Below are 13,136 nucleotides of genomic sequence, written 5' to 3'. Positions count from 1 at the left end.
CTATCAGGCCTTTACTGTTCTCTTGTTGACCATGGATTGTGCATCACTGGAGGTCTCAGCTTTGACTAGACAAGTGCTGTCACAGTTTCTGCATTCATTAGTGAGTAGATGAATGCATCCGTGCTGTTGCTAATTTGTTATTGTACCTTTATTAGAGTTACATTTAGTCTGGTCATACATCATGGCAGATATTCGGTTTGTAGCTCTCCTTAGGGCCAAGTCACAGTTCATTTCTCCATGCATGACATTTTCTCAAGACGTAGACAGAGCACCCAACAGCTCAAATGGGGGGTGGGTTTGGGGGGCTTTGATGAAGTAGGAGCTGCACTGAAATTCCCGGAAACACAGAAAGCGTAATCCCGGCCATCCAGTTATTGTGACCTACAGTATGTTTTGCAAAGCTGCACTGTTTCTACTCGCACCTCTTACGTCCAATTAGGCTTGAAGGAAAAATGTGTATGCTGCAACTTTTGGGTTCCTGTTTACAGTAATTATGATGCAGTTCATGCCCTTTTGAGGTGATTTCCCTCCAATTCCCAGGCAGTGTTGGGGAGGAAGTAGTTACATATAACTAAATTACGTAATTTAGTTACAAAATAAATGTAACTGTAATCTGGCTGAGCTACTGAGAAAGAAATGGGTAATTAAATTACAGTTACTTATGATAACCTAAGATTCCCTTTGAATATTTTCACAAACATACAGATTTAAAATATGGGACACCAATGTTTCAGGAGTTGAGGACACAGAATAGGACAACTGTTTAATTTCCTATTTGGTTTATATATAATATATGATTTTTTTTTTTCAGTGGCTTCCAAACATATACATAACTAAAGTCTGAAAACATAGTATTCAGTACAAACCTGGCTACAATAATATATAAATAGCATGTATGTACATGATTGTGATTTTGAGAAAACAATGTTTATGCGTGGTTAGTGAAAAACTACAATTTTGAAGTCACTGAAATAAGGTCATAAAACACATACAGAACATTTGTTCACAAGACTGTCAAACCTGAAGCTTGCCTTAAAAACTAAAAATTCCCAGATGCTGAAGATTCAGAGTCTGCTGTTATATAGTTGAGTTAACAAGGTAACATTTGCTTAGCAACATCCAATCATAAATTCTCCCAATGCCTGCCTTTTTAAATATTCATGAGATATTCATGTCAGCAGTTCCAGGTGCTGTGCCTCTTTTCTCTTTTCTTTTTTTCTTTGATTTTCTTTTCTTCAGCAATTGAGAGCATGCTTGCACCTTCACGATATAATCCTTCTTCTTTCACATTGCCCTTGTTCAGTGTCATTAATCTCATAAATAGGCATTAAAGTAAAAATAATGTTTTTCCTTTTTTTATGTTTCCTCGTAATCTTAAATAGTAAACATTAACTTCTCCCCCCCTGAGCAGTGACGTCTCTTCTCCAGTGATGTGTGCACCAGAGCTGGGCTTCTCCTCAGGAAACCTGTCACTCACAAGATCACAGCAATTAGAAAACAACTATGATCCAATCAATTCCCTATGGACAACATCAAGTCCTGCACTACATCTTGTTTCTAAAACTGTTTCACATGACATACATCACCATAGGGAATCACAATTTTCTTTCCATGCCAACTTAAAAAAAAAACCGATTATTTACAAACATACGGTGTGAAATCTCAAAACAAGACAAAAATGCATGGGTAACAAATAAGTCCCTTGCCATGACCAAATTACACTACGAACAGATGCACTTCCCATAAGATAAAGCCTGCGGGTAAGTTTAACAGCCAAGAATAAGAAGGCTGAATCTCCTTTCCTCATTGTCTTAAAACAACCAACCAATGCACATCGTCATAAATTTACTACATTAATAGTATTTATACTGCAAGTATAATGTGTAGGTCTCATATGAACCTAACATCAAATTTATGGTTTCATATTTTTATATTATTTTTGCATTTATGCACTGAATAATCAGTTTGTGTCATGTCAAATTTTCCATAAGCCAATAAAAATCACAGATAATAGAAAGCTAGATAGAAGGCTGGATTTCCATCCATGTGTGTTTTTAGGACAAGCTTGATGTCACAAAGCTGTTGCTGTAACACGAGTGCCATTGCCTTTCCCATACAGTTGAACTAGAGAGGTGCATCTGCCTCCCGTCACATCAGTGTCATCCCATGACATTCATCCCACGTCTGAGCTCAATGACAGCCTCGTGACAACACAACACAACAGACAGCGCGTGGTCAGGCACAGCTGATCTTAACTTCTTCACAACTGTCAGAAAGTCTTTCTTTGTGTGAGTTTCTCCATGAATGCACTCGGTGTCTGTAACACACAGCGAGCCACAATCTACCTGGACTGCCGTCAATCCACTTGCCTCATGATCTCATAGACTTTTTACTATCTGCATGAAATCTGGTCAACAACAAATGTAGACCATTTCCCCAAGATATAAAGCTGTCAGTCACAGTTTGTTGCATGTTTATGTGCTGTTAAGCAGCAGTTCTTCAGAAAAAAATATCACAGTAATGTAAATGAATAAATAAAGACTTGAAAATCACACCTCTGGATTCCTGTTCTTACTAAAGTAATAAGTACACTGGTAAAACTAAGAAAACAAGCCACACGATCAAGCTATGCTTGTGGATATCTAGCATAACGGCTAAGTGCTAAAACTCTCTGTGATTATACAGTATGTGGTACATTTAATCATTATAATTTGGATGTTAAAATGAGCCGTTTGTGGAGAAACATGGTTATGAAACAGTCAACTTGCATAACTTTATCAATTGGAAGTCAAGTTTTAATATTAATATATTTTTTAAGTATGTACGTTAAAAAACTAAAAAAAAAACATGTTATGAAATTTCAACAATAAATGTTGAACATCTAATTTAACACAGGAAAGTTGTTTAAATCTTTAGTGGCTGTTTTCTCTACAAGTTTTAATGACATCCTTTAAACGACAATATCTTGACAATGACTGGGAGTAGAATCATAATAAAATACATTATTAGAAAGCAGAGACTTTATTATTAAGTGCAAGTAAGAAACTCAAAAATGCATTGATCGGTCAAAACGCTCAAAATGATGGAGCAGAACACATTATTCATGCAACTAACCTAGAAACCCTTTGATCCTGTGTGTTCAGACTCAGAAGTGCTCACTGTGGAGCATGTCTGCAGGCACACTGGTTAAACACTGCACACTCTGAAAGTTGCATAGCACCAGCTAGTATTCGGCTTGCTCAGTCCATTTTACAGTATGGGTGTTTTGCATGAAAAGACTGTGGGAGTCCCTTCAGAGGATGGCCTGGCCATCTGACCCCACTAACCATTTTTGCATCGAGAGACTTACAGTGCATTCAGTATACACATTCATCAATATGTGCTCCCTGGGAAATGAACCCATGACCTTGGAATTGCTATAGGTGGAGTACAGGTGTGCAGCTCTCGGCACACACCGTGTTCTCACAATCCTCTGCGGAGTTTGCTTGAATGAAAGTGAAACTTCTGAGGAACTTGGACAGAACTTAGGGGGGATAAAAACAGCAAAAACCAATAAGATAAAAGTTCATGTGACTCCCGGAGGATTTGAGGTTACAGACACATTATGTTTTCTGACAGGACGTCAATACGGATGTCAATACAGAATGCCATTTCACTATTAAAACACTTGCAGGAAAAAAACAAAGAAAGAAAAATGTTTCTCAGCTGAGAAACCACTGACAAGAAGGAATGTCACTGTCTAAGCATTAAGCTTCAATGCATCCAATGTGTTGGAGTTCACAAGAGCATAATTAGCAAGTGTACACACGTGCCCGCTCCTGATCTCCTCGAGCTCTTAGCTTTCCGTCTCTCTGCTTTAATGGCAGCAGCCAGTGGGCCGTAAGTAACAGCAGACGCTGGAGGATTCCTGCTGGATTTCTGCTCTTTCCCAGCATACACCACATATACAGTGGCAATTAGAGTTGATTAGGCCTTTTCTGCTCGTGGCGCTGTGTAGCACCAATGCTTACTGGCTGTCTTTATCTCCTGGCTTTATGGAGATGAAGGTCATCCTAATTAAGGTAATGGTAGAGTACCGCTGGCTCTCTCTACATGCACATTGTGCTCTCTGAAATCTCTCTTGTGTTTCTGCTAGAAAAAAGAAATAATCTAAATTGGTCTTGATTCCAAATCAAAATGATCACTGCAGTTGATCTGTTTGAATTTTCTCATTCTTGAAACTATGTATCTGGATCTTTATATCCTTACCTTGTCTGTTAGAGGACAACTGTACAATCAGGGAATGATATAAGTTCAGATCACTCATTTGTGTACCGACATGGCTTACTGCTGTAAATGCACAATCACCATTTCAGATCAATATATAGCACCATTAATTACAACCCATGGTTGTCCAATGTGCTTCACAGCAATAGAAAAAATAAAAACCCCAAAACATATTTACTTATAAAATTTGACAAAAGACATTAAAATAGCAATAACATCATAAGGCAGGAACACATTAATAGAGATAGTAAACTTTACCAAACAAATGCATTTTTAGCTAGACTTAAAAACGAAATAAGTTTGATTGTGATGGGTAAGTCATTCCAGAGACTGGAGGCAACTATAGAGAAGGCACAGTCACCTCTACACTTATACATCGACCTAGGATTAACCTTCAGTCTCTGGTTGGATGACCGAAGTGATCTGGTTGGGAAATATTTGATCAATAGGTCAGGGGGGTAAGATGGAGCCCTACTATTTAAAGATTTATACACTCTACTGTAAGTAGTATGTTAAAATATGGTGCACTAGCAACCAGTGAAGAGATTGTAAAATTGTTTTCGAGTAGAAGTGAGCAGTCTGGCCGCTGCTTCTGAACTAACTGTAATAGTGACAGAGCTGACTGGCTAGTCCCAACATAACGAGAATTACAGTAATCCAGCCTGGAATAAATAAAGGCATGAAATGTTTTTACTAGGGCCGGGACTCGATTAAAAAAATTAATCTAATTAATTAGAGGCTTTAGAGACTACAAAACACCTTTAATTAATTAATCAAAATTATTCGCATTTTAATCGCAGATAAATATTTGACCTGAGAACAGTGAGAAGTAATTTTTTTTCACATGGATTTATAGTATACCATTGAATAATGACTGAATACATAAGCTTAAGCAACAAAATATTGTTTATTTTTGTTCAACCAAGTCTAGCAGACCAGTGCAATTTTTGCCATGAAGTGTAGCAATAGCATATTTAGAAACAATTTAGAAATAATACATTTCAGAAATTCAGGAAGCTTATAGGTGCTGGAACCTTCTGTAAAGAGTTTTTTAAGTAAAACAAAATACTGTCAATTACATTCAGAACATTGGAAACACTGACTATTAGAAAACATCTCTCTGTTGCTTCAGAGGCCATAACATACTAAGTCCAACTCTCAATAACCTTGGCCAAAACAATAAAGAGTTCAACATAAACTGCCAGTTGCACCAACAAAATAATACATAGTTCAACATAAAGTGTAAAGTCCAAGCTAGCTGCTATATGTTTTGCGTTGAGGTCATACTTGAGGTTCGATGTGCTGCGGTGATATGCGAACGCTAGTTGGTGCTCCAGTATAATTGGTCCGCCGAAACTCATCCAGTGAGAAACGTTCCGCGGTGCAAAAATACGTTATTAAAAATGAGTGAATTTTTTTTCTGTAATTAATTAATCTTAGTTAACGCGTTATTTTTTGTGTAATTAATTAATCTCATTTAACGCGTTAAAGTCCCGGCCCTTCACTTTTGATTGCATTCGCAACTGAAAAAAAGCATGATTTTACCACCAAGTTTATCTGCTCGTCAAATTTCAGACACTCATCAAACACAACACCCAGATTTTTCACAGATGTCTTCACACAAGAAGACAGCCCACCAAGATTTATTTAAAGTTTAGTCAACCAAGGCTTTACATCTGAAAAGCAGGCCATGAGAGTATCCAGACCATCCAAATTAAATTTTAAAGGCAGAAAAACCTGGGTGTCATCATCTTAATGATGAAATGATCGACCATACTTCCTGTAGAACCGAGTGAGTGCATACATATGGAAAAAAGAAAGGGAGCCAGAATAGATCCCTGAGGAACCCCATATGATAAAAAAACCTCACTCAAATAATGATCTCCGATATTAACTGAAAAACTTCTATTAGAAAAATAAAACTGAAACCAATTCAACTAATTTTAATACTGTACAAGACTTACATTTCAACTGAAAGCATAAATCTAGTTTATGCTCTGCCAGTTTGAGTGCAAAATGCAAAACTAGGACATATAAATTACTTGCAGACAAGTTTAAAATGATGCATATTTATACAAAAAAAAAAGAAATAACAGAAAATGAAAATGTAACTATTAGCATATTTCTAAGTGTGCTATAAAGCAATTGTATTTTTTGTTTAATACTTTTTTATTTTAAAATATAATAGTGACAATAATATTTATTTACAATACAATGCATTACAAATATTTATTATTTTGTTTATAATTGAATTAAAAAAACATATATTGTGCAATAATACTATTATTCCTATTATCGGGATGGAAACAATGTTGTTGTGACCTTTTATCCCTTTCTAAAATGTGACACGTCTCCCACCTCAGTTCGGAGGATACAGTATGTTGATACTTCAGCAAACTTCAGACTCAGAGTATCACAGTCAGTTTCAACTCATGCAAAATCCATTGACATTTGATATCATTGATCTCATGACTCAACATGTCCTGGAAATTAAACTGATCCTCTCCAGAAAATGCTATGTATGCAGTGCCTTGTGAAAATATTCAAACCCCCTTTTTTTAAATTTTAGTATGCTGCTACTTCATGCCAAAACACTTACCTTTTCACATAAATCTACAACTCAAAATGTATATGTATACACACATATATATATACATCACATTGCTATGATTCTTGAAATTTAGTGAAAAGGGTTGGTTAGGTTGCATCCCTTTTTGGGGGGAATCATCTTTGAGATGTTTCTACACTTTGACTGGAACTTATTCATCTGCTGCAATTTCAGATCATTAGACATGAAAGGCACACACCTGTCTATAAGGTCAAAAAGATGAAAATGCATATCAGACCAAACACCAAGTCAAAGGATCAGCCCTGCAGAGCTCAGAGACTGAGGCACAGATCTGGGGAAGGGTACAAAATCCTACTGCATTAAAGATTTCCGAGAGCAGAGGGGCCTACATATCTTTTAAATGGAAGAGCTTTGGAACAACCAAGACATCTTCCAAAAGCTGGTCTCCTGCTGACCAAGAACCATCAACCATCACTGCATTACTCCACTTTATGACTGAATGGCCAGACGAAAGTATGTTGTCAGTGAAGACACGTTAAAAAAGCCCCTTGGAATTTTCAAAAAATAAAAAAGGGAGAGAAAAAAAACACCTACATAACTTTTAAACTGTGAGAAACATGTTTTAGAAAAGTGTTTTTTTGTTTTTCAGAGGCAGGCTCTGGGGTACTGGTCATGGTCAAGGAAAGTTGAACACTGCAAAATACAGAAAACTTGATGAAGAACACTCTGGATCTCAAAGAGCCAAGATAATGCAAGTGGCTTAGTGTCACCTCTTTGAGTGTTCTTGAGTTGCCCAGCCAGAGCCCAAAATTAAACCAAATCAAACATCTTTGAAGAGATCTGAAAATTTCTGTCCAGCAACAGTCCCCCCTCAACTTGACAGAGCTTGAGAGGATCTGCGGGGAATAATGACAGAAAACTCCCTCATCCAGGTGTGCAAAGCGTGTCCTATTATAGACGCAAATGACTTTAATCGCTGCTGCAGGTGCTTCAGCGAAGTACTGAGTTAAGGGTATGAATACTTAAGCAACGTGATAATCTTGTTTTGTTGTTTGTTTGTTTTTTCCCTATCTTTTGCAGTTTGCAAGGTTAGCACAAACCAGTGATTTTCTTTTGTCATTATGGGCTATGGAGTGCAGAATGAAGTGGGGAAAGTAATTCGAATCAATGTAGCAAAACGATGCGATATAACAATGTCTTGAAGAAGGAAAAAAAAAACACTATATACAATGCATTTATGTCAGATGAATATGAAAAAGAGAAAGAAAGAAAAATGTCTCATGGGACACTCACAGCTCTCGATTTCCAGCGTGCAGTTCTGCTCATCAAGCGGGTATCTGCGCAAGTCCATCATGCAGGCGGCTGTGGTCGTAATCCTGCACACACAGAGTGGTACTGTTAGTCACTATGAGCAACTATTTCTCTAGCATCCTGTTCATTATATATTTATCCATGTCCATACCAGAGTGATTTATTTTCAACATACTCCTCGACATTTCTATGTCTTTCTTTTTCTCCATGTTTTATGTAATTTCTTTTCAAGGTAAAGTGTTAAAAAACGATTCCAAACCTCCAGATGACTGTTGTTGTTGTTCTTTACCAAAACATTTTATTTATTTATTTTGTTTTATTATTATTATTATTGTTGTTGTTGTAAGAAAGAAAGAAAGAAAGAAAGAAAGAAAGAAAGAAAGAAAGAAAAACAAATAATGTATATGATTTGAGAAGGTTACATTTTCCTGATGAAAACAGCAATACTTGCATTTTTGTTGACCAAAAATGGCCACAATTATTATTATTTTTTTTTTATTTATTTATTTTTTTTTTTTTTGAGATATCATCCTCAAATTTTGAACTTTTTTTTTTTTTTTAAGGTCAAATTTTAGTCTGTGCAACAAAGAATTTAACACAGTTTAACGGACCAATCTATTCCATAAATATACGTTATGTAACATAAAACCCCATTTTTGACCACCATGTGAACAACAGAGGGTTAAAACGTGCAAGTTTCTGCAGAATATGACCTTGATTATAATGTAATTGGAGTGATGCAATTCAAATGTATTAGGTGCATTAACACAACTAAGGGTTTTAAAAGCCCACAAATAACTAAAATAGCACTAGCTTCAAAATAAATCCTGATTATGTTCTACCTGAATCAAATGATCATGCACCAGCATGACCTCACTGAAATCCACAATCACATGCAAATGTAAACTTTTGGTTAATTTTTGAATGGTCTTTACAGATCCAGTCCATTACTGGTGGCTAAAATCAACCAAGTGTCACATATTCCAGAGTAAAGATGACTTAAAAAGAAATATGCGACATTGGTGTTGATCTGCAAGATGTGTGGGTTCACAGACACTTGCTGCTGCCACAAAACAGAGATTGACATTCTTAGAGTACTAAGATGTGCTTTATTTATAGCTGAGCAGAGAATTAAAGTTAATATAACCACCTCACTGCACTTCCTTTTGAATTTATGACTGCATGTCAAGCCTATGAAGCTTTTTACTTTGAATGAACTGAATAGTCTGTGTTTTCCGCTTCAAAACAAGAAAGATGTTAAATGAGCAGTAAAGAGGGTTTGAACTAAGAGAAAGTGTTGAAAGCGCTGCAAGCATTCACTGCAGTGGTACATGCAAGAGAAATCCTCTTGCAGGTATCGATAGATGAGCGAAAAAAACGTACTGTAGCTGTGGTTTCCATTGCATGTGGGAATACCAAAAACAAAAAAGAGGGCAAGCATTGCATTGATAATAGTCTAGGTGCACCTAACAGAGACTTCTACCCAAAGGCTTGTATATTGCTTCCTTTAATATCAAGGTTTCATTAAAAAATGCTGATGAATCTGAAAAAAAGAGAGCAGAATGACTTTCTGAACAAAGGCACTGAATAATAAACTCATGTTCAGTTCAAAACTACAGACTTAACCCTAAAGAAATGCAAATAATTACCCTAACATCATTAATGTCATTCAAAGTGACCGTAGAAAGAAAGAGACTACAAAACACCTTTCTTCTGAGTTAAAAAAGGCTCCTGGGGTCTGCTTATTAATATTGAAAAGCTATTCATTTTTCAATAAAGCCTGTTCTGGCTGTGGTTGGTGAGATAATTAACATTACATTCATTTTGGAAAGGAAACAGCAATGAGAGACAGCTGGCCCTGTCTAGGGCTGTACTCTTTCACCTTTCAAAGTTATAACCTGCCAAAATCGCTCAAGCAGAAGAAGGGCCCTGGGTGTGTTAGTGGACTGCCAAGCCTCTGCGAGAACAAAGAGGGAAGAGAATGATATGAATTCCTCAGGGAGGGCTTGTTCAGATTGCTAAATTTGCTAGCAGCGCTGGCAGCTGTTGTTAAGGTAGCAAAGGTGTTAGTGAGAGAGTTTCAAGGTAATAGTGTGGTAGAGACTACTTAGACAACTTGACATAAGTGAAGACTTCTCTCCATCAGCAGAGTAAGTACTTGCCTCAGAATAAAGCGCACTTGGTGTTACTGTTTAAATGAACCACCATTTTAACAAAAAATAATTGTGTAAAGGCACCACATTTGTAAGGGAAGGATGCAGTAACACTAATGATAATAGAGGACACACATGGTCCTCTGTGGTCTGCGGCTGGTTGGATTTCAATAAAGTGAAATAAAAAGTGATGTGACAGACAGCCAAGTATGGTGACCCATACTCAGAATTCGTGCTCTGCATTTAACCCATCCGAAGAGCACACACACAGCAGTGAACACACACACACACACACACACCGATTGGGATGGCAGATCTTTCAACTGTCCTGCTGTTTCAAAGCATCAGTGCATGGTGCATTACCGCATTGTGTTCATCCAGGACACTAGGTTTGCATTGTACACTATATTTTAACTCCTGCTTACTGTACATACAGTACTGTACATAATAATTTGCAAAGAAGTGTGGTTATTTTTGCCGATGTTTGCTTCTATCAAATGCAAAACATTTTTATAGACCTTTTGGATATTATTTGGTGCCGTGATGAACATGCTTAGCAATGCTGGTAGAAATGGGGTTGATTACGCTGCTGTAGCGTTTCTGGATGAAGAAACAGTAAGAATTAAGGTGTTTACATGACTATTTATTGCAAGTAAAGGCAATGCATGCCATAGTTTAATGCAATTATGGTTACTAAGATTGTGAGCTTAATCTTATGGTATAGTTTGATTGCTGTTATAGTTTGATCAAAGTTTAAAAAGTTGAATCGCAATATTTCCACAATCCCATTATAATCCCATTAGTGCATGTGAATGTAGTCAGTGACAACATGACGGATGCTATACATCTTCATGCTAAACACTTTCATATTATATAGAGCTTACCTTTTTAACAGCCTCTAAGCAATTAATTATTCAAAAGAAGTGCATGGTTTATAGTTATACTTTAAACTGGGTCAAGTTGTTGTCATTGCCAGGAGTTAAAGTGGAATTGTTTGAATTGATCCCTCACTCAATCTAAATCATTTTAGAGTTGCAATGCATTATGATTGCTATATCCACATTGAATATTAGTGACATTGTCAAAATGAGGTTTCCTAAAAGGTAAGAACATTTTGTTGCTACTACACTTTGCCACACCTGGAGTACACCAATGATTCCCTAAAATCTTGGCCTGCTAGATTTCACATGCGTTAAATGTTCATAAGAGACATATCATTAAGCAATCAATGCCATGTAAAATTATACACTTACACTTTATTTATTACACTGTGATTAGAGTATTAGACTGCTAGGTGAAGGTTACGGTCAGTAGAATAATGAACTTGCTAATTTACTTATAGTCAGCAGAATGTGTGTTGGTGAATCATCAAATTAAAGTGTTAACAGATATTAAACAGACAGGCTTGTAATACTCAATGAGTGGTGAGTGTTGACAAGCAATTGTAAAGTCACTCATATGTCTTAAGTAGACTATCAAAATAATAGTAATAATAGTAATCACTGCCTGCAAAGTACCTACAAAATCACTAAATCAGTGCATTGCATGTCAAATGTGAGACTTGCTGCACTGCAGAACACGAATGACCTGTAACATGACATTAACATTGTGAATGACAAAGCTTTCAGCAGCAGATGGTTTTTAAACCATCAAATCTATTATATTATATTTCCATATTTCCGACGAAACATAATTTCAGCTGATCTATGATGGTGTTTGATAGTTATGGCAAACTTGGGTATCTCTTGAAACTCTTGAATCTGTATGATTGTATAAATGGGCCTCAAAACTATTAAATACTGATGTTCTAAGACTAGGACAAGTAAGCACACAGGGAAGGTGTCACAAAGTTGGTTTTACATGTTGATTTCAAATATCTAGTTCAAAACTGTCTTAAATAAAGCTTGTTTAAACCCATCATGTATGTTTAATAGCTGTTACAAGTGATCCTAAACAACCCTGGCATTCCCGTAGGCCAAAACCTTTTCTTTACTGTCATTTTTTTGCTGTTTGCTGAATTGTTTGTACTTCATATTTAAAGGTTGTACAGTTGAACAGAAATAGACTAGGCTGTATAATGGCAGCTTTCGAAGGTAGAGTGAAATGAGCATTAGATTCACAGTTTTTAGTCAAACTTTATACAGAAATAAAAGACTTGAAAGTGGACACTTTCTATGCGACTGAATTAATGCAGTCTTTAAATCAGTATTTAATTGTCATTGCATCATTCTGACAAAAACATACATTTTTTATTTTATTATTATTATTAACCCCGTAGACAACGAAGCCATCGGTTTTACTGTAGGGTCACAAGAATGCCAAAGTCAAACGATCTTTATTTAACACTGCAGATTATATATAATGGCATAACAAGGAAGCATTTTCCCCCACAAATGATGCGTTTGACCTCAAGTAATAGAAAAGCAGCAAACTATGATGTATACAATATTATACTCTCAGTCTGTTAATGCACATTTATGAGGCACTTGGTAACTGATGGTATCATTTTAACGTTGCATTTTCTTTAGCAAGACAGTTCAACTAATGTAGGGGTAATTATATTATAATTAGTTATACATAGAGAGCATATCTCAATCTAATTAGAAGATGCTCTCATGCATATTTATATAATTAAGCATGAGTTCCAGCGTGAACAGCATGATATCTTACATGTAAAGAGCCAAAGAGTGTGGGTGAAGTCAAAGGCTCTCACTCGCTCTATGAAGAAACTCAACTCATCTAACCAGTAATTAAACATTAGTGGCAAACATCACATCTCTATCAAATCAAAATCTAAATTTCAGTCAAAATATCAAGGATTCTTGAAACCAGTTTTC

At 36.3% G+C, this 13,136-nt stretch overlaps 1 protein-coding gene across 2 annotated transcripts in view; it reads right to left on the bottom strand.

The window, feature by feature from the left end:
- Window positions 1-13,136, bottom strand: part of LOC113063818 (gamma-aminobutyric acid receptor subunit beta-2-like) — a 70,055-nt gene that overhangs the window by 22,257 nt on the left and 34,662 nt on the right. For both annotated transcript variants that reach the window (XM_026234161.1, XM_026234163.1), the window contains exon 5: window positions 8,129-8,211. In XM_026234161.1, the coding sequence (XP_026089946.1) occupies window positions 8,129-8,211 (83 nt within the window). The remainder of the gene's footprint in view (window positions 1-8,128; window positions 8,212-13,136) is intronic.

This window comes from Carassius auratus, chromosome 46 (assembly GCF_003368295.1).
Source record: "Carassius auratus strain Wakin chromosome 46, ASM336829v1, whole genome shotgun sequence".
Lineage (NCBI taxonomy): Eukaryota > Metazoa > Chordata > Actinopteri > Cypriniformes > Cyprinidae > Carassius > Carassius auratus.
This window is presented reverse-complemented; position numbering and strand designations above follow the sequence as displayed.